The sequence below is a fragment of the Rhinoraja longicauda genome, chromosome 26, assembly GCF_053455715.1.
Source record: "Rhinoraja longicauda isolate Sanriku21f chromosome 26, sRhiLon1.1, whole genome shotgun sequence".
Classification (NCBI taxonomy): Eukaryota; Metazoa; Chordata; class Chondrichthyes; order Rajiformes; family Arhynchobatidae; genus Rhinoraja; species Rhinoraja longicauda.
This window is the reverse complement of record NC_135978.1, coordinates 10,053,270-10,079,113: the sequence shown is the minus strand read 5'-3', so window position 1 is coordinate 10,079,113 and position 25,844 is coordinate 10,053,270. Positions and strand designations below refer to the sequence as shown.

Below are 25,844 nucleotides of genomic sequence, written 5' to 3'. Positions count from 1 at the left end.
GAGATCTGGGTTCGATCATGACTGCGGGTGCTGTCTGTACGGAGTTTGTACATTCTCCCTGTGACCGCACGGGTTTTCTCCAGGAGCTCCACTTTCCTCCCACACTCCAAATACGTACAGGTTTGTAGGTTAATTGATTTCGGTAAAAAATGTAAATTGTTCCTCATGTGTAGGATAATGCTGGTGTATGTCGATCGCTGGTTGGCACGGACTCAGTGGGCCGAAGGGCCAGTTTCTGTGCTGTATCTCTAAACTAAACTAATCGCTTCACATTTCTGAAATTCTGAAACGACTATCCCAACATTTTAAAAAACAGTTAGACAGGTACATGGATTGGACAGGTTTGGGGGGATATGGACCAAACGCGGGCAGGTGGGACTAGTGTAGCTGGGACATATTGGCTGGTCTGGGCAAGTTGGGCCGAAGGGCCTGTTTGCACACTGTATCACTATGACTCTGCATATGAAATCTGCAAATTCTGGGGAGTATTGAGGCTTCAATGTTGTCATTGCAATGAATTGTATAACCAGGAGATTTAATTCCATCAATATCCAGGAATTAGCCAGATGGAATTAAATACTAGTTGGCTATTCCTTTGGAAGTGAGCCCCATTGCTTCAAGCTAGTATCCTTGGCAATATAATTAAATTCTTAGCAGCAGTTCTGTACACATCGGAATGGAAACACTTTAGTGTCCAGGCGGCTCATGTGTTCATTGATGAACAAGATGGCGGCTTGTTGAAGTGGACTTCCATTGCCTATGACAGATGAAAACTTATTGTCCAAATGTCTCCAGGGTCATCATTGTACACACCTCCAGTGTTCCCCTATTTTCCTGCCAGAGCCACAAGCAGAAAGGACAATTAAAAAAAGTCCTGGATATATTTCATAAGTTCGAGGAGCAGAATTAGGCCATTTGGCCCATCAAGTTTATTCTGCCATTCATTTATGGCTGATCTCTCTTTCCTTCTCAACCCCATTCTCCTGCCTTCACCCCATAACCCCTGACACCCTAACTGGTCAAGAATCTGTCAATCTCCGCCTTACAATTGTACATTGACTTGCCCTCCACAGCTGTCTGTGGCAATGAATTCTACATATTCACCACCCTCTGACTAAAAAAAAATCCTCTTCGTCTCCTTTCTAAAGGCATGTCCATTTATTTTATGGCCTCTGGTCATAGACTCTCCCACTAGTGGAAACATCCTCCCCACACATTTCTGCTGAAAAGTGTTATCTCTTCCTTTACCAATCTAATAATGATCTCCATTACCCTAGCTGATTGTCAGCAGTAGAATTCAGGCTCTCCTTGTCCACATACACTGTTTCCTATTATGTGCAACTGGAAGCTTGGGTTAAAAAAAAGCCTCAAATGTGTGCTATTTGAAAGGAAATGTTTGAGAGTTGTCCACCGTGTGTGAATATTCAACACTTTGGAGGCTTCTGCGCCTCGATGCCTTGTACATGCCACATTTAATGGTTGGCATGGAAATAGAACAGCCTGTTGATACATATACCAAGGTCACTAGTTGACAAAGTGTGTTGCAGTCTACCTCTTTGATGTTCTGAGTAAACAGCAAAGAGGAATAAAGAAGCTTTGTAAAGCAAGTTATTAAAAATAGAACTGCACATTTGCATAGTTTCTCACAGCAACATCTTTTTGCAGACCAAAAGACCTTGGCGGTTTCCTTGCAGATTCAGTTATAGTTTCAGGATTATGGAGCACCTCACATCTACCCACTGCACGTCTTTCCTCCGTTGTAACTGCAGACTTCTTTGGATGAACATTTCTTCCAAAGAAAGACACAAAATGCTGGAGTAACTCAGCGGCTCAGACAGCAACCCTGGAGAACACGGACAGGTGACGTTTCAGGTTGGGACCCTTGCTTAGATTTCTTCCAAAGAGTCTCACCCCTTGCGCTGATCTTAGTTTAGTTTAGTTTATTGTCACGTATGCCGAGGTGCCGTGAAAAACCTTTGTTGCGTGCTAACATCCCTTGAGGATAAGAGGGAAGTCTTTTAGGACCGAGATGAGAAAACATTTCTATAACACAGAGAGTGGTGAGTCTGTGGAATTCTCTGCCACAGAAGGTAGTTGAGGCCAGTTCATTGGCTATATTTAAGAGGGAGTTAGATGTGGCCCTTGTGGCTAAAGGGATCAGGGGGTATGGAGAGAAGGCAGGTACAGGTTACTGAGCTGGATGATCGGCCATGATCATATTGAATGGCGGTGCAGGCTCGAAGGGCCGAATGGCCTACTCCTGCACCTATTTTCTATGTTTCTATGTAACCAGTCAGTGAAAAGACAATACATGATTACAATTGAGCCATCCACTGTGTGCAGATACATGATAAAGGGAATAATGCGAATAAAACACTGAGTGAAGAAATGCTACTGTCAGAGTAAAGATTGAAAAGAGTGTGACGCGTGATTGCAGATCCAATTCTGTGGCCAGCACACAAAGAGTCACCTGGGTTGGGCGCAGGAGGGAGCAGAACGGACAAAGAATAAATGATGCACTTTAATCCCAGCCATTCGCTTCAACCATTTCTGAAACATCCCTTTACGGTATATCCGTCAGTAACGTAAGTGTTCCTGACGCCGTGAATCTCACCGCAATCTTCCACTTTCCCCCAAAAGACACCAATAACAAACAAAACACGAGGAGCTTGGGCAGAATACTTCAGTGAATTGACCTCCTGAGCTCAGCTGGTTGCTGGCAGAGCGCCAGATCCGCCACCATGCATCATTAATCCACCGTATCAGTGTACTGTAAGATCAATCAATGAAAAACACAAGCCAATTTATTAACTGCTGATGCATGCTCCCGGCACGCGCTGGAACGACGATCATCCATGCCAACTATTAAATAATGAAACTATTAGCTTCATTGAGCTGATGTGAGTGTGTCAACCCCTCCCACTGACCTGTCTTTCAAAGGACGCGAGCACACGAGACTTCTTCAAGACAAATCGATGATGGGAAGAGGTTCTTCATGCAGAAATCTTACGGAGGAGTTCACCCACCGGTTACAGTAACACAATATATGCAACAGGTCAATGGGAGGGAAGGAACTGCAGATGCTGGTTTATAGACACAAAAAGCTGGAGTAACTCAGCAGGGCAGGCAGCATCTCTGGAGAGAAGGAATGGGTGACGTTCGGAAGAAGGGTCTCGACCCGAAACACCACCCATTCCTTCTCTCCAGAGATGCTACCTGTCCCGCTGAGTTACTCCAGCTTTTTGTGTCTATCATAAAGCCCCTACGTGGGATGGCCTTAACTTAAACAGACCAGTGTGTGGAGTCAGGTTCTAAATTGCAAATTTAATGGATGATATACCGATTTACTAATTTTCTAATTTTCAATGGCTCAGCTGTCCCATGCTAAAGTCTACCAAACTCTAAGAAACTCTAAAGTTCAATAAACATATTTTGCCTCAATAGACAATAGGTGCAGGAGTAGGCCATTCAGCCCTTCGAGCCAGCACCACCATTCAATGTGATCATGGCTGATCATTCTCAATCAGTACCCCGTTCCTGCCTTCTCCCCATATCCCCTGACTCTGCTATCCTTAAGAGCTCTATCTAGCTCTCTCTTGAATGCATTCAGAGAATTGGCCTCCACTGCCTTCTGAGGCAGAGAATTCCACAGATTCTCAACTCTCTGACTGAAAAAGTTTTTCCTCATCTCAGTTCTAAATGGCCTACCCCTTATTCTTAAACTGTGGCCCCTTGTTCTGGACTCCCCCAACATTGGGAACATGTTTCCTGCCTCTAACGTGTCCAACCCCTTAATAATCATATGTTTCGATAAGATCTCCTCTCATCCTAAATTCCAGTGTATACAAGCCTAGTCGCTCCAGTCTTTCAACATACGACAGTCCCGCCATTCCGGGAATTAACCTAGTATCCAGATGCAACATCTTCGCTAACAAACTCAAAGGAATAAATATTAGAATTGTGTTGCCGTACTGCATAACAGTCAATAATTACTAATAGATAGACACAAAGTACTGGAGTAACTCAGCGGGTCAGGCAGCATCTCAGGAGAAAAAGGATGGGTGATGTTTCAGATTGGGACCCTTCTTCAGACTGGAAGTGGAGGTGAGGGAACTGGAGGTGAGAAAAGGTATGGAGAGATATGGACCAGGCTCTTCTAGACCAGTTCCCCATAGCAGTTCCCCATTCCTTGCTTTCCCTCGTTAAGTTTAAGAAAAATCGACCACTTCTTTAAATACTTTGCCTGCTCGTCCCGCGAGGGGAGAAAGTTCCAGAGATCCACCACTCTCTGTAAGAAGAAATGTCATCTGGCCATTCTCTCCACAGTTGCTGCCTGACCCGTTGAGTTCTTTCAGCACTAACAGAATCAAGGGATGTAGGGGAAAAAGCAGGAACGGGGTATTGAATTTGGATGATCAGCCATGATCATATTGAATGGTGGTGCTGGCTCGAAGGGCTGAATGGCCTACTCCTGCACCTATTTGCTATGTTACTATGTAAAAGGCCAGAACAAAGCAGGGCTGGCAACAGATGACCAAGGAAGGGTGGAGCCCACAATGGCCCAATGTTGGCTGGGGAAGAGGTGATAATAATTACTAATAGTTCAGTTTTTAACACTGATCCAGTAGAACTGATTAAAAGTTTATGATGTGGAATTTCATCCCATGGCCATGTTGGTTAAGGGAGGTAATACGTTCAGAGTAAGCTGTATTTGTCCATACAGAGCAATACCATGACATAGACCTAGTCGGTCTATAGACCTAGTCGAAGGTCTATATTAAATCGAAGGTAGACACAAAATGCTGGAGAAACTCAGCAGGGTAGGCAGCATCTCTGAAGAACATGGATAGACAACGTTTTGGTTCGGGACCCTTCCTCAGACTGATTGTGGGGGAGTGGACCCTCTTCTCTTCCAGCTTTCTTCCCGCCCTCCCCTACAATCAGTCCGACGAAGGGTCCCGACCCGAAGCAACACCCATCTGTGTTCTCCAGAGATGCTGCCTGACCCGCTGAGTTACTCCAAAGGATTTTATTTAGGTAATAATAAAATAGCACATAATAATAAATAAACAGTCTGGGGAACAGTCCTGACCTGAGGTGTCACCTGTCCATGTTCTCCAGAGGTGCTGCCTGGTTGCTGGACTATACCAGCACTTTGTGTCCTCAACAGTCATCTATCTCCAGTCTGGGATGACGTAAGACTTGCCGCAAAATCCTGAGGTGATGATTTTCGTCTACATCTCCTGCCTTGTTCTTTCAGACGTAAATGGTGTTAGCTTGTATTAGGTTTAGAAAATGCGAATGAAGTAACCTTGGTGCCGTGTACTTTGTAAGAAGTTCAGAGTGGAGTTTTTGCTTTTGTGTGCTTGGCTGAAGTATTTTGGTATCTACTTTCTGTCACCCTCTGTGCCAATAAACCTGACGTCTTGCACGTTAACGAAGAATTAAAGAAGAATGATTAATTGGCTTTCTGATTATGCGGACAAACAATCACTTTTTCTGCGTTCAATGGGAAAAGCAATTTGTGATGAAGAGTTAAGCATCATTAATTGAAGTACCTGCTCTTAAACTTCCACAAAGTCAGAATGTTTTAAAAGCAACAGAGTTGCACAGTGTAGAAGCAGGCCCTTTGGCCCAAATTGCCCACACCGACCAATATGCCCCATCTACACTAGTCCCAGCTGCCTGCATTTAGCCCATATCCCTATTAACCTATCCTATCCATATACCTTAGAAATTTAAAAAACATTGTGATAGTACCTCGACTACCTCCTCCGGCAGCTCGTTCCATATACCTATCACCCTTTGTGTAAAAAAATAATTGCCCCTCAGGTTTTTATTAAATCTTTCTCCCCCCCCCCCCCCCATCCTCATTGTAAACCTATGTCCTCTGGTTCCTCCACTCTGGGTCAAAAACTCTGTGCATTTACCCTATCTATTCCTCTCATGATCTTATACACGTCTATAAGATCACCCCTTATCTCATTGGGCTCCAAGGAATAAAACTCTAGCCTGCTCAACCTCTACCTCTCACTCAGGCCCTTGAGTCTTGGCAACATCCTCATAAAAAAAAAATAGAATGAAAATGAACATTTTTTACTTCCATGAAAACTGGTTTTAAAAACATGTGAACTGGGGAATTGGGGCATTTCATTTAGCAATTTTGCCTTCTACTCCACCAAATCCTACAGAATTTTATAGGTGCTAGTTTATCTTCCTCTTCTGTACGTATGTCTCAAAGGCAACCTAGTGAAGAACTCTCGTGCTCCAGTGAATAGCCATGGTCCCCAAGCAGCCACCTAGATGCTTCATCAATTCCTTACAGTGTCACAATTGTAAAGAAGCCTTGAGGACAATGGGCAAATAAATGTCAGTCTAATTGGAGATACAATCCCTTTGTGTTCAAAGGTCGGGTTGCATTGGTCATGGATGCCAATTAGACCACATCATTCCATTGGTAATCCTCCACTGGATTCCTGTCTATGGAATAGCTGGCTTGAACTTATAAAGGGTCTTCGCACAGTGTCTCAGGCAGGTGAATGCATGTTGCAATATATTGGAAAAGACCAGAGGTGCAAAAAAGCAGAAGTATTGCTCACCTGGACAATGGCGCATCTGAAAGAGCCACTGCCTCACAGCGCCAGAGACGCAGGTTCGATCCTCACCTCGGGTTCTGTCTGTACGGAGAAACAAAGAACTGCAGGTGCTGGTTCATACACCAAAGGACACAAATAACTCAGCAGATCAGGCAGCATCTCTGGAGAACATGTTGTTGTTGTTGTTGGTCCTTCGGGTTCGAAGATGACCATGACTTCACTTTCAGTTGGAGGATTGGTGACTGTGGGTCCAGAAGTGACTGGGGAGGCCAATCCGGGCCCGGAAGGCATGCCCACAAGTGGATGGCTGCTGCAGTGGAAGTGGAGGTAGCCTAGGCCTTGCGCGCGTTGCGTTTCCTCTGGGCCTCCGCAGTGGAGAACATAGATAGGTAACGTCTCAGGTCGAGACCCTTCTGCAGTCTGTATGGAATTTGTACATTCTCTCTGTGACTGCCTGTGTTTCCTCTGGGTTTCCAGTTTCCTCCCACATCCCAAAGATGTGTGGGTTTGTTGGTTAATTGGCTACTGTAAATTGGCCCTGGTGTGCAGGGAGTGGATGAAATGTGGGATAACATAGAAATAGTGTGAATGGGTAATGGTTAGTCAGCATTGACGCAGTGGATTGGAGAGTCTATTTCCATGCCTTTTCTCTGAACTAAACTAGGATAACGGCCAGTCTTATGATAATATTGGACACTGCAAAATCCTTGCAGACATGACCAGGCATGATTGCATTTGGTGCATTCACAATTACAGGCATAGTTTTGACCCAAAAAATCTAAAGACTGGCTTTACATGGATGCATGCCTGCTCATATCCTTCTGTTCCTTCTGCAGAGTCTTTATGTAGAGGGGCATCACTAGACAGATCTATCACTCTTGGGTCTGCAGCACCACATATCAGACTGACTCTTCCATGTTGAACTAGCAGAGCTGAAGGTGCCATGCTTTGTATGCTGTGTGCTCTCGGGTGAACTTAAAGTCTATATTGGAGAAGGGAAGGGGAGTTTCTCCAACATTCTGGCCTATAGTTATCTTTCACTCAACTTTACTAAAAATGACCAACCTGGTTATTATTATGGTGCTGTTTGTGAGAGCTGGTTGTGTACAATTATACCTGTTACACCGCATCTCTGGCTACACTTAGTTTTATTGATACAGCAGGCCTTTTTGGCCCACCCAGTCCACACCAGCCATTGATCACCCTATATTATCCCGCGTTCACATCCCTACACACTAGGGACAATTTGCAGCAGCCGATTAGCTAACAAAGCTGCACGTCTTTGAAACCAGAGCACCCGGAGAAAAAAAAACACGTGGTCACAGGAACGTACAAACTCCACACAGACAGCACTTGTAGTGAGGATTGAACTTGGGTCTCTGGTGCTGTGAGGAAGCAGCTCTACTACTGCGCCATTGCGCCACTCAGCCGCCCAGGACATTAAAAGGACTTGAATGGCCATAGAGCATTTTGAGGCTTCCTGAACCACAGAAGCACAGAGTGTTCACTGCATTGGAAGGAGTTTCATTTGTTATGTAACATTTGCCATATGTTTGCTAGTAGAGTTTAAATTTGAGTTTAGTTCATTGCCACATGTACCGAGGTACTGTGCAAAGCTTTTGTTGCATGCTAAGCAGCCAGCGGAAAGACAATGCATGATTACAATTGAGCCACCCACAGTGAAGAGAGACATGATTAAGGGAATAGTGTGAATAACGTTTATTGCATGATTCTCCAATCTCCCTATATTTTCACCACTGTTTCCTATTCTTCCAGGTATTGCGTTACATGACAATTAGGAACTTGTGCCTTGGATGCTCAAGTTCAAATCATCAACGTGAATGTTTTGTTTAGAAAAGCAAGAGTCATACTGACCCCTGGGAATATCAGTCCATGTTTTCTGTTTCCTGTCCTTAACCAATTTTCTGTATATTTTATTCTGTGGACCAATTTTGCTGGCGAGTTTATTAAGGTCATAAGGTCATAAGGGAAAGGAGTAGAATTAGGCCATTCGGCCCATCAAGTCTACTCCGCCATTCAGTCATGGCTGATCTATCTCTCCCTCCTAACCCCATTCTCCTGCCTTCTTCCCAAAACCTCTGACACCTGTACTAATCACGAATCTATCTATCTCTGCCTTAAAAATATCCACTGACGGCCTCCACAGCCTTCTGTGACAAAGACTTCCACAGATTCTCCACCCTCTGACTAATACCATTTCTTCTCATCTCCTTCCTAAAAGAACCTCCTTTAATTCTGAGGCTATGACCACTAGTCCTCGACCCACTAGTGGAAACATCCTCTCCACATCCACTCTATCCAAGTCTTTCACTGATCTGTACAATGAGGTCCCCCCTCATTCTTCTAAACTCCAGCGAGTACAGGCCCAGTGCCGAGAAATGTATTTGGCACTTCATGTAAAACCTTTTGGAAGTCATTGTATACTACATCAAATGAATTTCTCTCATCTATATTATCTCATGAAAGGTTCCATTGTTTATTAAATATGATTTACTTTAAGAAACTGATATGGCTTTTTCCACAAATGTCGAAACCATTGCTAATTCTATCCCTGATTTTTTGAAATATCTGGAAATGTTCCAACCACTGAGATTAAGCTGACTGCCCTTTGATTGTTCAGTGTATTATTGCATCAGTTGGAACCAAGGTTTAACATTTGTAATTCTCCAGGTTTGCAAGCAACACTCATTACTCAGATAATTGGAGGAAAATGGCCAACATCTCCACTGTTTTTACCCTCCACTGTCAAGGCCTGATTAATTATCTACTTTAATACCTTTCTAGAACTTTATAGTTTTTAAACCGGCTGGTATTTTCAGCTGCTTTTTCTTTTGCTGAGATTCCAACAGCAACTTCTTCCTTGGCGATGCCTTGCTTCATATCTTTGCCAAATCCCTCAGCCTCCATCAATAGATTGCTGTCCTAATCAACACCATATTTTTTCTTTCATCCTGCTTACACGCTTATGGAATCCGCTCTATGTTTACCGCCCCTCTTTGCTCGCAGAACGTAGAACAGCACAGCTAGTTCCATCTGCATCAGGTTGGTTTTGTTTTGTGCATTTGCAAGCATGGACAGTACACCGATTCGAAACATTTTATTTTTAATCTGCTTGAAACAAAACGTATTAACTCTACCTCTGGTGCTAGCTATCTTTCCCAATTACTTGTGATTTTTATCACCTTTTTGATGCTACATTCTGGCGCCTAAACCCCTGACCAACCTGTCTCAACCTCCCCAACTCTATCTCAAATATCATGGAGCTGTACAGAAGAGCACTGGACCCGTACAGTCCACCGAATTCATGTTGACCATGATGCCTATCCTTGTTAATCCTATTTGCCTGCATTAGACCCAAACCCCTCTAGTCCTTTCCTATCCAAGTACTAGTCCAATGCCTTTCAAATGGTCCCTTCACCACACCTTCTGACAGCAAATTTCATCATCCTCTACGTGCAAAATTCACCCCTCAGATCTCCTTTAAATTTCTTCCCGCTCAGCTTAAACCTGTGTCTTCCAGTTTAAGACTCCCCTGTCCTGGAAAATGATTCTAGCTCTCTATCCTATCTATGCTGCTCGTGATTTTGTAAATTTTCTGTATGATCATCCTTCAGCTTCCTACATTCTAGTGGAATTAAAACTCAGCATATCCCATCTATCGTTATAACTACTGCCTCCATTTCAGGCAAAATCCTGGTGAATCTCTTCTGCCGCCCTTTCTCTATCGCTACCACACCCTTCCTGTAGTGTTGTGATCAGAACCATATGATACGATACGATACGATAGAACTTTATTTATCCCAGGAGCGAAATTGGTCTGCCAACAATCATAAAACACAAGATACATGAAACATGAAATTAAAGTGACGAAGGGTGGGGGGGGGGGGGGGGAGGGGGGTGGGGGAGGGGTTGTGTGGGGAGAAGGGGGTGGGGAGGGGGGGGGTGGGAGAGGAGTCAGTCTATCCCATGACAGAAGGGGGAGGAGTTGTACAGTTTGATAGCCACGGGGAAAAAGGATCTCCTGTGGCGTTCTGTGCTGCATCTTGGTGGAACCAGTCTGTCTCTGAAGGTACTCCTCAGGTTGACTGGTGTGTCATGGAGGGGATGAGCTGTATTGTCCAAGGTGGTCCGCAGTTTGAGAAGCATCCTCCCCTCCAAGATCACCTCCCGTGAATCCAACTCCACCCCCAGGACAGAGCCAGCCTTGTTGATGAGTTTGTTAATCCTGTTGGCGTCCGCGGCCTTCGCCCTGCTGCCCCAGCACACGGCAGCAAAGAAGCTGGCACTGGCTACCACGGATTGGTCGAAGATCTGCAGAATCATACTGTGTCATGCGCAATACTCTGTCTGCACTCTAGCCACTGTTTCGTACAACTGCAACATGACACCCTCTTATCGGTGGTTGTGCTTTATCAAGTGTTTCCTTAACACAAATTGGACATAAGGTGATTGATGAATCGGGGAACACTATCTGTATTACGCGGGCTAAATTGTTTATAGTGCAATTTCCATCGGGAACTAGAAAACCACTTTGAAAAGTTACTTTGGAAATTGACACTCAGAGAAAAAGCTGTCTTGGGGGAAAAAAAATTGTTTCCATGTAACTTACCCACAGCAATCAGTCACCATTGTCTCTTAAGAATACAGCTGCCACTTTAACTACGGGTGGGCATTGCAAAATGGCGGCACTGCCCTAGCAGCTGCCGCTCACCTGCGGTCCATTTGTCTTTGTGTTTTTGTTGTTTTTTTTTGTCTTAATTGTAGTTGTGATGTGGTGTTTTTGTGTTTGTGTACTGTGTGTGTATGTGGGGGGGGAGGGGGAAACTAACATTGTAAATATGTGTCCCTTCCGAACGGAGACCCGACCTTTGTTTTCTGGGCCGTGTCTCCGTTCCTGCTGCGGCCTACCATCGGCCCAACTCCTGGAGCTGTCAGCCTCCATCGGACTTACCATCCAAGTCCGTGGATCGGACTTACCATCACCGGAGCCGGCCGTCTTCGGAGGCTGCGGGAGCGGCTGCGACTCGCCTTAGGTTCGGGCCGCGTGGATTCCGACATCGGGAGCTCCGGCAGCGGCAGCGTGTTCGCCCACCCCGGATCGCGGGGCTTGGGGCGCGGACATTTCACCGTCCGGCGCGGCCTAAGATGGCCGCGGGATATTTCTCTGCTGGGCGGGGGTTTCAATGTCGGGAGCCACGACCGCCCCGACGTGCAGCAACAGCGGCAGCGACAGCGTGTTCGCCCGCCCCGGATCGGACTTATCATCGGCGGAGCCGGCCGTCTTCGGAGGCTGCGGGAGCGGCTGCGACGCGACGCGCCTTGGGCTCGGCCCGCTGTGGACCGTCCGGTGCGGCCTGCAACCACAACAACCTGGCTGCGGGCGAGGACAGCGGGTGAAGGGAAAGACATTGTGGCCTTCCATCACAGTGAGGAGAGGACTGGAGGAGACTCACTGTGATGGATGTTTCTTTGATGGATGTTTCTTTTTTTTTGTTGTGTGTTTTTGGGGTTGGGTGGTTTGAGTGCCTGTTTGATGCTTTTATTGTTGGACTGTGTTCTTGGGGGTTTTGGGGAGTGTGATTTGAATGCCTATTTAATGCTTCTATTGTTGGACTGTGTTTTGGGGGGTTTTTTGGGGTTGGGTAATTTGGGTGCCTGTTTAGTGCTTTTATTGTTGGACTGTGGGTGATTGAATTAACATTTTGTTCAAGATGGCCGCGCCGTTGTGTTTGGCTGCCTGCCACTGTATGTTTCTTTTTTTCCTAGTCAGATGTGCAGCACTTTGGTCAACGTGGGTTGTTTTTAAATGTGCTATACAAATAAATTGACTTGACTTGACTTGACATTGAAATTGACAAGCAATTGCTTCTATTGCCACTTGTGCAATGATACGCTGTTATATAAACAAGTTAACCCACAGCCTTTCATATTTTTAGCTTGCAGCAACAAAAATAAACTTATAGGTATTGAGAAGAACATTATTTTTGAAAATCCTGTGGGGAAAGATAACTTTGTTATTGTGAGTGTGAAACTCTCTAGTCCCAAGCCCTCTTTTCCCTATTTTTCTGACGTAATTTTCCATAAGGTGAAGTTTCTTGAGGACGCAACAATCGTATCTGAGCTACCTGTACGCAATGCCTCAGCTTGTGAAAGCGAGCATCTTTTCCACTACCCTATCCACCTGTGTCACCACTTTCAGGGAGTTATGAACTTCACCATCGTACCAGCAAATCTTGTCAGTAGGTCGAAAAACAGCATACTGCTGGAGAAACTCAGCGGGTCAGGCAGCATCTGTTGAGGGAAATGGCCAGACGATGTGTCGAGTCGGGACCCTCCTTCAAGCTCATCAGTCCGTAGGTCTTTTGTTCAAGCTCCATAAAGGGATAACCTATCTCACCTCCCCCAAAGTTTGCCCAATGCCCCAAGAATCCAAAGTCTTCCCTCCTGCACCATTTCTTCAGCCACGCATTCACATCTCGCACCAGAAGTATCCAATTCCTACCTTTTCAAGACTTGTTCAACTCTTTTCGAGCCCCTTAAAAAATATTCCCTGTTCAGCTGGTATGGTGTCAAATTTGTGTTTGCGATACCGCCCCAGAGTTCCAGCGAGTTTGGTTTACTGACCGTGTGGAGCTTACACGTTCTCCCTGTGACGACCTGTGCCTCACTTGGTAGAGTGAATCTGGAGAGGAGGTTTACATTAGTGGGAGAGTCGAGGACCGGAGGCCATAGAATAAAAGGACATATCTTTAGAAAGGGGATGAGGAGGAATATCTTTGTTGAGAGGGTGGTGAATCTGTGGAATTCATTGTCACAGAGGGCTGTGGAGGCCAAGTCAATGAATATTTTTAAGGTGGACATTGGCAGATTCTTGATTGGTAAGGGCGTCAGGGTTTATAGGGAGAAGGCAGGAGAATGGGGTTGAGAGGGAAAGGCAAATCTGCCATGATTGAATGGTGGAGTAGACTCGATGGGCCGAATGGCCTAATTCTACTCCTAGAACATATGAACTCCTGTTTCCACCCACGACCCGTAATGCAGGTTCATGGCAAGAAATAATCAAAGGTGGAGAAGGGAAAATAAGTTGTAGGCGTGCACACAAATAAGGAGAGGACATGGGGTTAATGAAATGGCTACCCTGGGAGCTGGTAGGAACCCAATGAGCTGAATGATCTCCTTTTGTGTTGTAACAGGCATATCCATTTCTTTATGAAGATAACTGCAGATGCTGGTACAAATCGAAGGTTTTTATTCACAAAATGCTGGAGTAACTCAGCAGGTCAGGCAGCATCTCGGGAGAGAAGGAATGGGTGACATTTCGGGTCGAGACCCTTCTTCAGACTGAAGATGTATCCATTTCTTTACCTGTCTGAAGAAGTGTCTCAACCAGAAACATCACCCATTGCTTCTCTCCAGAGATGCTGCCTGCCCCGCTGAGTTACTCCGGCATTTTGTGTCTCTACCTACCTTATCGGTGTCAATAGGGGCCACAGCCTCTAGCTGCTCATCCAATTCCTCCGGAAGACACCACAAATACTCGATGATTTCATTATCTTGGTAGCAAAGGACAGCGCACCTTTCTGGACTGATACCTGCACGTATAAAGCAGCCGGTAGTTCTCCTGATTATAAAATTCCCCACAACTATTTCCCCATAATTATAACTATTTCCCTTTTAAAATTTTCCCCTCCACAATGATGTAGCTAGGCTATCCATTGGCTCCGGTTGCTTTTCCCAATGTCTTCAGGTGTCTTCTGAAATACTTGCTTGCTGCTTGTTTGTCTGACCAGCAGTCATCCAACTCTCCTTTCTCTGCACTATTGTGATCTGGAGAATGACCAATAGACAATAGACAATAGACAATAGGTGCAGGAGTAGGCCATTCAGCCCTTCGAGCCAGCACCGCCATTCAATGCGATCATGGCTGATCACTCTCAATCAGTACCCCGTTCCTGCCTTCTCCCCATACCCCCTCACTCCGCTATCCTTAAGAGCTCTATCCAGCTCTCTCTTGAAAGCATCCAACGAACTGGCCTCCACTGCCTTCTGAGGCAGAGAATTCCACACCTTCACCACTCTCTGACTGAAAAAGTTCTTCCTCATCTCCGTTCTAAATGGCCTACCCCTTATTCTTAAACTGTGGCCCCTTGTTCTGGACTCCCCCAACATTGGGAACATGTTTCCTGCCTCTAATGTGTCCAATCCCCTAATTATCTTCCAGCACTCCAGGACCACTTCCAGCACTCTCCACCAAACCCTGTGCCTGGTGTTAAACGAGTTATGCTCAAGCTCCAAAAGATGGTGCTCACCCAGCTGTCTACACATAGAGTCATGCAGCGTGGAATTCAGGCCCTTCGGCCCAACCTCCGGCACCTAGGGTTACCTCAGATATAGGAAGCATCCGAATGTTCCTGCAGAGAAAGGGGTATGTGCTCCACAGGTCTAATATAACCTTCCATTGTCCTTAACCTAAAGTAAAGGAATGAGTCTTTGAAGAAAAAGGCATCATTGTCGGCGTGAGAGGTGAACGTGAGCCAATGTACGAACGCGAGTCGTATGTTGAAAGACTGGAGCGACTAGGCTGTATACACTGGAATTTAGAAGGATGAGAGGGGATCTTATCGAAACATATAAGATTATTTAAGGGGTTGGACACGTTAGAGGCAGGAAACATGTTCCCAATGTTGGGGGAGTCCAGAACCAGGGGCCACAGTTTAAGAATAAGGGGTAGGCCATTTAGAACGGAGATGAGGAAAAACTTTTTCAGTCAGAGAGTTGTAAATCTGTGGAATTCTCTGCCTCAGAAGGCAGTGGAGGCCAATTCTCTGAGTGCATTCAAGAGAGAGCTAGATAGAGCTCTTAAGGATAGCGGAGTCAGGGGGTATGGGGAGAAGGCAGGAATGGGGTACTGATTGAGAATGATCAACCATGATCACATTGAATGGTGGTGCTGGCTCGAAGGGCCGAATGGCCTACTCCTGCACCTACTGTCTATTGTCTATTGTCTAACCTACCAACTAGCTTCCTAACTGCATCTGCAGATGCTTCCTGCACAACCAGCTCCCTTTACTGGCGTAGATATCATCCAGTCCATCAGCTAGCTACCTCTTTGCAGTGTCGGGCAGCACTTTTGCATGTCCACCGAAAACTGCCACTGGAGGGCCCCGGCCACTTCCCAGCAGTGTCAATTCTTGGCGGGTTTCCAAGTGCCCCCCCCCCCCCCCTCCCCATCCAACCTGCAAGTTGAAAGCTGAAAGAGGTGGAAAAGGGGCAGCCTATCTAGGTGTGGTGCCCATCCTGGGCATCTGTAGTGCTGCTGCTCAGCCATCTGGTGGTCTGATTAATTACACAGACGTTAATGAGCCTCACTGTCGCAGAATGCCCTGGGTCTCACAGGCTGTGGGCCTCTCCATCTTGTGATCTGGGTCACCTCTGTCACATTTGCAGCAGCACTGTTAACGTGGTACATTTAGTCCCTTTAGGTTAGGACACAATGATTATATTATCAAACCTCAGTAATCAATGAGGTTTTGGACCAGGGACCATCTCTCTGCAACATGCCTAATGGGGGTTGCCTTCTGTGAGGTGCTATTATCTGCCACGCGCGTGGATACATTGGGCTGTTTTGCACTGGGCGTAGCTCACACCTCACCTTCACCTCTCACAAGATGTCTACAATTGCACTTAACCTTTACGGCTGCCCAATCTCCTGATCCCGCCACTGTTTAAAAAAAAATTATTATCAAAAAATGTATTCAATGTATTTAAAAACAATATTTACAATACGATAAAACAAACAGAACCCATCACCAGAATACAATACAAACAAATATACCAAATGAAACTATTATACAACTATAACGTGCGGCACGGTGGCGCAGCGGTAGAGTTGCTGCCTTACAGCGAATGCAGTGCCGGAGATTCAGGTTCGATCTTGACTACGGGCGCAGTCTGTATGGAGTTTGTACGTTCTCCCCGTGACCTGCGTGGGTTTTCTCCGAGATCTTCGGTTTCCTCCCACACTCCAAAGACGTGCAGGTTTGTAGGTTAATTGACTGGGTAAAATGTAAAAATTGTCCCTGGTGTGTGTAGGATAGTGTTAATGTGCGGGGATCGCTGGGCGGCGCGGACTTGGTGGGCCGAAAGGGCCTTTTTCCGCGCTGTAGAATCTAAATCTAAAAAATCTAAATATTGCAGGAACTATCCAGGATGCACCCAATCCCCTGTGGTGCCCAGCGGTCTCAGAAATACCCCCCAGGGTGCCCGTGGACAGCGTCAAGTCCCTCTCCAATACCACCCGGGCGCGGGCGATCCCGCCACTGGAGGGGGTTACACGAGATATTACCAATTACTGGGCTGTACGCAGTGGAAACTAAGCACTGCCCATTGACTGCCCTGGTGGCCTTTTGACTGCACATGCAGTCCAGGGGATTTTCCAACAGTTGAAAAAAATATTAGTTCATTCAAAATCACATTTGACTTGTGTAAATCAATGAAAATGTTATTTATAAATAAAACATTAAATGGCTGAATGAAGAAACAAGGAACTGCAAGTGGTGATATCTTGAGCAAAATACAAAGTGCTGAAGTAACTCAGTGGGTCAGGCAGCATCTCCGGAGAACATGGATGGGCAATGTTTTGGATAGGGACAGTGATGTACTTTTTTGGTGGAGTTTTTGGACAAATTTGTCTCATTTGTACAAATGGTGCCTTGCAAAGGAACATGTAAATGAAACCTCTTGTATGAAATTGGATCTTGAAAATGCGATTAATTTTTTTGTAAGCCGCACTAGGAAAGTAATCCTCCCACAATTAGAGAGCAGTCCGTAACCAATAACTAACTCATTGGAGACCCTCAGACTATCTTTGATCAGACTTTATAGACAATAGACCTTATAGACAATAGGTGCAGGAGGAGGCCATTCGGCCCTTCGAGCCAGCACCGCCATTCAATGTGATCATGGCTGATCATTCTCAATCAGTACCCCGTTCCTGCCTTCTCCCCATACCCCCTGACTCCTCTATCCTTAAGAGCTCTCTCCAGCTCTCTCTTGAATGCATTCAGAGAATTGGCCTCCACTGCCTTCTGAGGCAGAGAATTCCACAGATTCACAACTTTCTGACTGCAAAAGTCTTTCCTCATCTCAGTTCTAAATGGCCTACCCCTTATTCTTAAACTGTGGCCCCTTGTTCTGGACTCCCCCAACATTGGGAACATGTTTCCTGCCTCTAACGTGTCCAACCCCTTTACTGGCTTTATCTTGCACAAAACATTATTCACATTACACCCTTTATAATGTATCTGTACACTGTGAATGGCTCGATTGCAATCATGTATTGTCTTTCGGCAGGCTGGTTAGCACGCATCAAAAAGCTTTTTCACTGTACCTCGGTACACGTGACAATAAACTAAATTAAGTTTGAAGAGTAGGGGCAAGCCCTATGTTTGGACTATTTACAGGAATCACCATTTTGCTTGAAGATTAGATGGGAAGGGAATGGTAGCAGAGCAAGAAGGCTCGATTCCATTTCTGGGCATAGAGGGAGATGCTGTCCAAATGTTAGAAAACCTTGTGACTGTTTGGACTTGAAATGATAAATATCAATATGGCGTAGACATTCTGGAAATCGCAGCATTTGGACTTCACATTCAATGCCACCTGACACAGCTCACCCACTCCACACAGCTCACCCGCTCCAGGGCACACTGGTCAACCTGAGGAGCACCTTCAGCAACAGACTGGCTCCACCAAGATACAGCACAGAACGCCACAGGAGATCCTTCTTCCCTGTGGCTATCAAACTTTACAACTTCTCCCCCTTTGGTCGTGCGGTAGACTGAGACTGAGACTGCCTCCCCTTCCCCCCACCCCTCCCCAAACTTTGCCCATCCCCCAAGCCTTTCCACTCACCACTTTAATTTCATGTTCCATGTATTTTGTGTTTTTTATGACTGTTGGCAGACCAATTTTCCTCCTGAGATAAATAAAGTTCTATCGTTATCATATCACATCGTATCGTATCATTATCAATATTGCCCATTCACCCACCATCATTTCTGAGAAATACATTGATTGGCAAATGGCACTTAATTACTGTTGGTGCAGGAGAAAGTGCAGGAAGGACTCTACAAACGACTTTGACTTTACAAAAACATTCCTTCAAAACTCTAAAGACACTGACGACTACTCCCTGCTGATCCCCACAAGTGCAGATGAACAGAGAATGCCCCATCTCACTCAGACAAAGCAGCATTGCTGCCTCTACTAACAGGCCTGAATTTTCACCGCAGTCATTTAAATGCTTGCAGCATGAGCAACGTGGCAGCTGGGTGGCAGCTAAGTTACCTCCTCTAGAAGGACAAGGGCAGACTTTTATTTGCTGCCTCTAATGCCTGAAAGGTGGACTCCAAATCACATTACATCCTTGCCTGGAATATAATTCTCCTTTTGTGTGTGCTGACTGCAGACGCCAGATTACAAAAAAAAGACACAAAGTGCTGAAGTAACTCAGCGGGTCAGACGGCACCTCTGGAGAACACGGAGAGGTGTCGTTTTGGGTCGGGACCCTTTCTCGGACTGATGTTTTGGGTCAGAACCCTTCTGTAGGTCGGGACCAGTCAGAAAAAGGGTCCTGATCTGAAGCGTCACCTATTCATGATCTCCAGAAGTGCCGCCTGACCCGCTGAGATACTCCAGCATTTTGTGTCTTTTCTTGGCAACATTGGAGTCCCTTAACTGCGAGAATATTGTGAACAGCTCCTCACTGCTGTTAATGGCAGTAAGGGATACCAACAAAGGCAATGCCCTCGAGCGGTAGAGAGAAATGAAGCATCTCTCCGCCTGTCATTTGCCAGCTCTTGCCCCCCTCCTTCCCCATAACGCTTTCTTCCAGCTATCACCTCTCTACTCCAACAGCCTGAAGTAAAGTCCCAACCGAAATGGTGTCCGTCCATTCCCTCCACAGACACTGTCTGACCCGCTGAGCTCCTCCAGCAGTTTACATTTCACCCACAGTCATGCAGTGTCCATGTTCCCATCCTTCAGTTATTGATCTGCATAAGTCCTCATCTGCACAAAAGCATGAAAGCAACCACCTCTACTGGGCAAGTGGTTTATTGAACCAATGGAGACTGTAATCATGCACTAATCATCCTTTTGCTTTTATTTAGTTCCTGTATTATGTGTGCAGCCTGCGATCCGCCCACTGCTATTCCCCCTCAACCCCACCCTCAAGCAGCTCACCGAAGTAGCTATGGTCTATCGAGTTGATAATCTCAGCATCTAGTCTTCCGTTAGGCTTTAGACTTTAGGGATGCAGCGTGGAAACAGGCCATTCAGCCCACGGGTCCGCGCCGACCAGTGATCCCGTACACTAACACTATCCTCCAAACACTAGGGACAATTTACAATCCACAGAATCCAATTAACCTACAAACCTGCACGCCTTTGGAGTGTGGAAGGAAGCCGGAGCACCCGGAGAAAACCCACGCGGTCACAGGGAGAACGTACAAACTCCGTTACAGACAGCACCCGTAGTCAGGATCGAACCCAGGTGTCTGGCACTGTAAAACAGCAACTCTACCACTGTGCCACTGTGCCACCCAACTGTCCTCTTCAACTTGAAAATGGCTCTTAGATCATTACACCCAAAAATACATAACACCCCAATCCATTCACCTCCACCCCCACTCCCACAAAAAACAGGGGAACTAACTTCCCAGCAATTAAACTGTTCAAGCCAATATTTTTGTTCATTCCTTTAAACTTCGGAGAATGTAGTCCTATTATTTTCAATTTTAAAGGACTTTCTTCTTGTCCCAGGAGGAGATTGATAATCCTTTAATAATACGCCTATTTTTTCACTGAACCGAATCTATCCAGGTGAGCAATGGAATCTGTGAAGTTTTTTTTGCTATAAAAATTAGATATTTTTGATCAACTTCTTATAGCCACATCTCCTAAAATCTGATTTCTTGGACCAAGCCTTTGGTTTTTGTCTACAGATCAATCCCTTGATGTGATTGTACGTGAAATGTTGTTAGACGATGCTCCTGTAAATTACTGTGTGTAGGAATGAACAGCAGATGCTGGTTTACACCAAAGATAGACACAAAATGCTGGAGAAACCCAACGGGTCAAGCAACATCTCTGGAGAAAAGGAATAGGTGATGTTTCAGGTTGAGACCCTTCTTCAGACTCTGAAGTACGGTTTCGACCCGAAACATCAAATATTATGTCTCTCCATTTTGTGTCTATTCCCCTGTAAATTAACTTGGGAACATTTTGCTTTGTTAATATGTGCTTTATATTTACCAACTGTTACACTCTGATATTACAGTTAGGGATTTACTGTAAAGACAGGTGGATTTAAACAGAGCTGAGTTTTGTGATCATTAATTCATGTACATTCATGTAAAAGTGAGACACAAACCCACACATCACTGAAAAAAATAATTCTATATTTTAGGTGCTTTGTAGCATCTGTAGCTAAATTAATGTGTAATATTGACCATTCACAGGCAAGAGTCAAACAAAATTTGCATGTAAATTTAGATTTGTTTTAATTGAAGAGAAGTCCTTATTAATTTTGTTATCTTTTAATTAATCTGCAAAGATATTTGACTATGTTTAATTTAAGGATAACTACAATTTTACAAGGATATTAATAATTAAAACGTGTCATACATTTCTGTTTTTTTTAATGGGATGATCCCCCAGGATTTTCTTTCTTTTGTTTCAGTATCAAGCACATTTGCACTAACAGTCTATCAAGCAAGCATCTGCGTATATATCTTTGATTACCATCAATCTCTATAACTGGCAGTCAGCATCTCTTCACGAATATCTAATTAGAATAGAAACCTTACGGGTAATAACTTTCTCAAAACTTCTGATGCGTTTGCCTTTATTATGAGTAATATCATTCTGGTTTTCATCCTCTTAGGAAGCAAATCCTGAGAAAACATTCAAAAGGTTTTCGCAAGTTCTCAAGTTATAGGAGTAGAATTAGGCCATTCGGCCCATCGGGTCTACTCCACCGTTCAATCATGGTTGATCTCTGCCTCCTAGTCCCATTTTCCCCATCTAGTCTGCACCGACCAGCAATCCCCACACATTAACATGACCCTACACACACTAGGGACAATTTTACATTTAATTTTACCAAGCCAATTAACCTACAACCCTTAGTATAAGAAAATAACTGCAGATGCTGGTAAAAATCGAAGGTATTTATTCACAAAATGCTGGAGTAACTCAGCAGGTCAGGCAACATCTCGGGAGAGAAGGAATGGGTGACGTTTCGGGTCGAGACCCTTCTTCAGACCTACAACCTACAACCCTGTAAGTCTTTGGAATGTGGGAGAAAACCGAAGAGCTCAGAGAAAACCCACGCAGGTCACGGGGAGAACGTACAAACTCCATATAGACAAGCACCCCTAGTCAGGATTGAACCCGGGTCTCTGGTTCTGTAAAGCAGTAGCTCTACCTCTATGCCACTGTGCCGCTGTGTTTTCTAATTGTATTTTGCGCTAAAGTCTTGTGTTAGGTATTTGTCTTTTTCTTCACTGTCTTGTATAATTTGTGTGATTCATGTTGTGGTGTGCAGCCGCAGTCTATATGCGTGTGAAGCTGCTGCAACAAGATTTTCATTGTATCTGGACCTGTCACATAAACTTGACTTAACCTGACTCTTCTTTTCACATTTCTGTTCAGCCCATCGAGCCTCTGCCAGCTCTCAGAATTTCCTACAGTCACATTCCCCCATTTATTTCCACGGTAACCTAATCTCCCATCAATTCCCCTCTGTATCCTGTCCACCGCCATGCTGGGTGCACTTTATAGCAGACAGTTAATCTGCCAGCTAGTCTTTAGTTTAGTTTAGTTTAGTTTAGAGATAGAGTGCAGAAGCAGGCCCTTTGGCCCACCGGGTCCATGCCGACCAGCGATCCCCGCACACGAATACTATCCTATACACTACGGACAATTTACAATTTTTACCAAAGCCAGTTAACCTACAAACATGTACGCCTTTGGAGTGTGGGAGGAAACCGGAGCACCCAGAGAAAACCCACGTGGTCACAGGGAGAACGTACAAATTCCATACAGACAGCGCCCATAGTCAGGATCGAACCCGGGTCTTTGGCGCTGTGAAGCAGCAACTCTGCCGCTGCGACACCGTGCAGCTCCTTGAAATTCCAAGTCCTTTGTATACATTCGGAAGTAGGAGCACATGGGCAAATGCATGCAGTCTCAGGTAGAACATGGACTCCACATGGACAACATCCAAGATCAGGAATCAACCCAGCTCCCAGTACTAACTGCTGTGACACCGTGCCAGCCATTGCCAATTATTGCCTTTGTCTTGACAAGGCGCCAGTCATAACAGCCAGAATTAGGGTAGCCATAAGCAGTAGAGAGGGACTATAGGGAACACAACAAGGCGGTTCATAGACTGAGATCACGAAGGTATGAATGAACCATGGTGGGAATGTCCCAGGTGGAGATTGGTGATTCAGCTTACTGGAGATCCTGCAAACCACTCAAAGAAAAGTTACAGACAGTGCCATCATGCCAGAATGGTCAGGCTAACAATGCTGTCAAAGCAAGGGTAGGCACAATCAGAGGAGGTAATTGGAACGGCAAACATAATGGAGTTCCCATCTGTGTCATCCTTGTATTTCACAGGCCGAGGAAATCTGTTTTCCTACTCTGAGTTGGCAATACCTGGCAACTGATCCCAGTTAACAGCACCTTTATCTACTCATATTGTGCTTAGTAATTTTAGTTATTTCCAGATTGAAGGACAGTTTATGTTGACAATTTATCAGATGACCACCTGTTGCAGGTAAATGCGCACAGAAAGAACTCAAAGAACCTGCCGTCACCAAAACGGTCGCAATGCAAACACATTTCGCTTGCATTTTTGCACCATCTTTTAACATCTTCCCGATCTGCTCCTAATATTGTTCCTGTCGTGAAGTGGAGTGGACAATTACCGAGTTGCCCTGACACTGACGCAAGGGCAGGTGTCTGGAGAAAACTCGAATAAATGACTGAATGCAACTTACTGACGGTAAAATGAGCGCTGGTGAAATATGAGCCTCGGCAAGAATAATTGTCCATTTCTTTGTGTGTCGTAGGTGATGGACAAGTGGATTTTGACGAATTTATGACAATACTCGGCCCCAAGCTTTTGTCATCTGAAGCGCGAGAAGGTTATCATGGCAGCACAATAGACTCGATATTTTGGCAGGTAAGAAATGTATTTGGTTTGATGCCTTGTGGTAAAAGGCCAGACTTTGTGGCATATTAAAAATCTTGTGCATTGTTACATATCAATGAGTTCTGGCTGACAGTCTAATCAAATGCAGAAGGAGTAAGTCCGCAGTGATTTACAACATAGTGTTATGGAGTAATGGAGTAATTGATCGACGCTTAATGAAGTAAAATTAGATGTGTATTTGCATTAAAAACTACGCTGTCTTGTGTAGCTGGTCATATATTTGTGAAGACAAGGCAATATGAAAAGTTTCTCTGTGGCAAATTAATCCATTTGCTGTAAACTATTAACTTTAATTTTGCCCAGTTAATCATTCTACACATTCATATCAGTAAGTTATATTTTAAGCTGAAACTCTGGGCAGGATTTGATGTGTATACTGTTTATAACATTTCAAATAGATTTATGAAAATATTATTTATTGTTCCAGTAATAACCCCAAATAACATGCAGGTTACAAGTTACTGGGGCAGTATATTGAAAGAATACAAAGTGGAAGATTAGTGGTATGAGAACTGTGCTATTATTTCCTGTTTGGTCGATGACATTTTATAATTTTTGATTTTAGAATAATGGCCATCATTTTTTTAAAAAATCTCACCGAGACTAGTGAAAATTTACCTGCATTCTTTGAAGCGCTGTATTGATTTTTTGTTGTTTGAAATTAAGCTTTGACACTTGGTGCTGTTAGTAAAAACCACATCGTTGCTCCTTTTGTATGTTCTGCCACGCACCTCAGTGGAAACTATACCTTCTGTGGTATGCCGGAAGGTATAGTTCCTGTATAAATTCCGGAAGCTGCCGGAATTTGCTGCGGCTTGAGAAAAAGTGGTGATGAATTTTGCGCACATAGAAGCAAAGTAGATTGTAAAGAGAAGTTACTCACTCCCTGCTGGTCTCCAGGGATGACACGCACAAATTATGCAGTAGGTCTCTGGCAACCTTAGTAAGGACGATTGGTATTAGTTGTGAGAGGAGTGGTGAACTTCAGGGTCACTGTGTTGCAGAACCATTCGCGAATGTTCAAACATAACATCGGAGAACCTTACAACACCAAATGAGGCCAGTCAATACGTCTTGTACATGTTAGGTTTTTAAAAGAGATGTCCAGTTTAATTGCATATCTCTTCTCTTCTCCCCGTATACATGGACAATTGCACTTTTGAAGTCCCTGTGAAGTCTACTTAAGCCACTCGGACAGTTAAGGAGGCCCAGTGCAAAGAAGTATCGTTAGTTTAGTTTAGAAAAACAGCGTGGAAACAGGCCCTTTGGCCCACCGAGTCTGGGCTGACCAACAATCATCCGTACACTAGTCCTATGTTATTCCAGTTGCCATCCCTAAACGCTAGAGGCAATTTACAGAAGTCAATTAACCTGCAAACCTGCACATCCTTGGAATGTGGGAGGGAACCAGAGCACCCAGAGCAAACTTACGCCTTCACAGGGAGAATGTACAAACCCCATACTGACAGCACCTATAGTCAGGATTAAACCTCAGTTTGTGGCGCTATGAGGCACCAACTCTACCTCTGCTCCACTGTGCTGCCCTTCTTCAAATATCTTTTCTAGTTCTTTTCGCTAATTAAAATAAAAATGTAACTTACTGGAGAAAAGATCTTTTCCTCGGCGCTTTTTCACACTATCACATTACTTAGAATATTTTTCTTGGATTTCACAATGTTGGCTGCTCTAAGAAAGCTTGTTCTGCCAAGCTGCTGAATTTTAAAGATGTCTCTTCTTTGCTGGAGGCCCTGTTAAAGATGGTGCCGCGAGTCCTTGCCATTGTGGTGGAGATCGTGTCTTGTGTATTATGCATGTTGAATTTACTCTGATGAGAAAATGGGGATACTGTTCCAGACCGGAAACCTGCTATTGTGATTTGCTTGAAGCCTGCTATTGTCCAAGAGTTTGTCAGGCCCTGCTGACGAGTGTTAAATTGTCTT

At 44.8% G+C, this 25,844-nt stretch overlaps 1 protein-coding gene across 2 annotated transcripts in view; it reads left to right on the top strand.

Annotated features, from left to right (window-relative positions):
- Positions 1 to 25,844, top strand: part of caln1 (calneuron 1) — a 286,740-nt gene that overhangs the window by 39,606 nt on the left and 221,290 nt on the right. For both annotated transcript variants that reach the window (XM_078422471.1, XM_078422470.1), the window contains one exon: positions 23,762 to 23,874. In XM_078422471.1, coding sequence (XP_078278597.1) covers positions 23,762 to 23,874 — 113 coding nt within the window. The remainder of the gene's footprint in view (positions 1 to 23,761; positions 23,875 to 25,844) is intronic.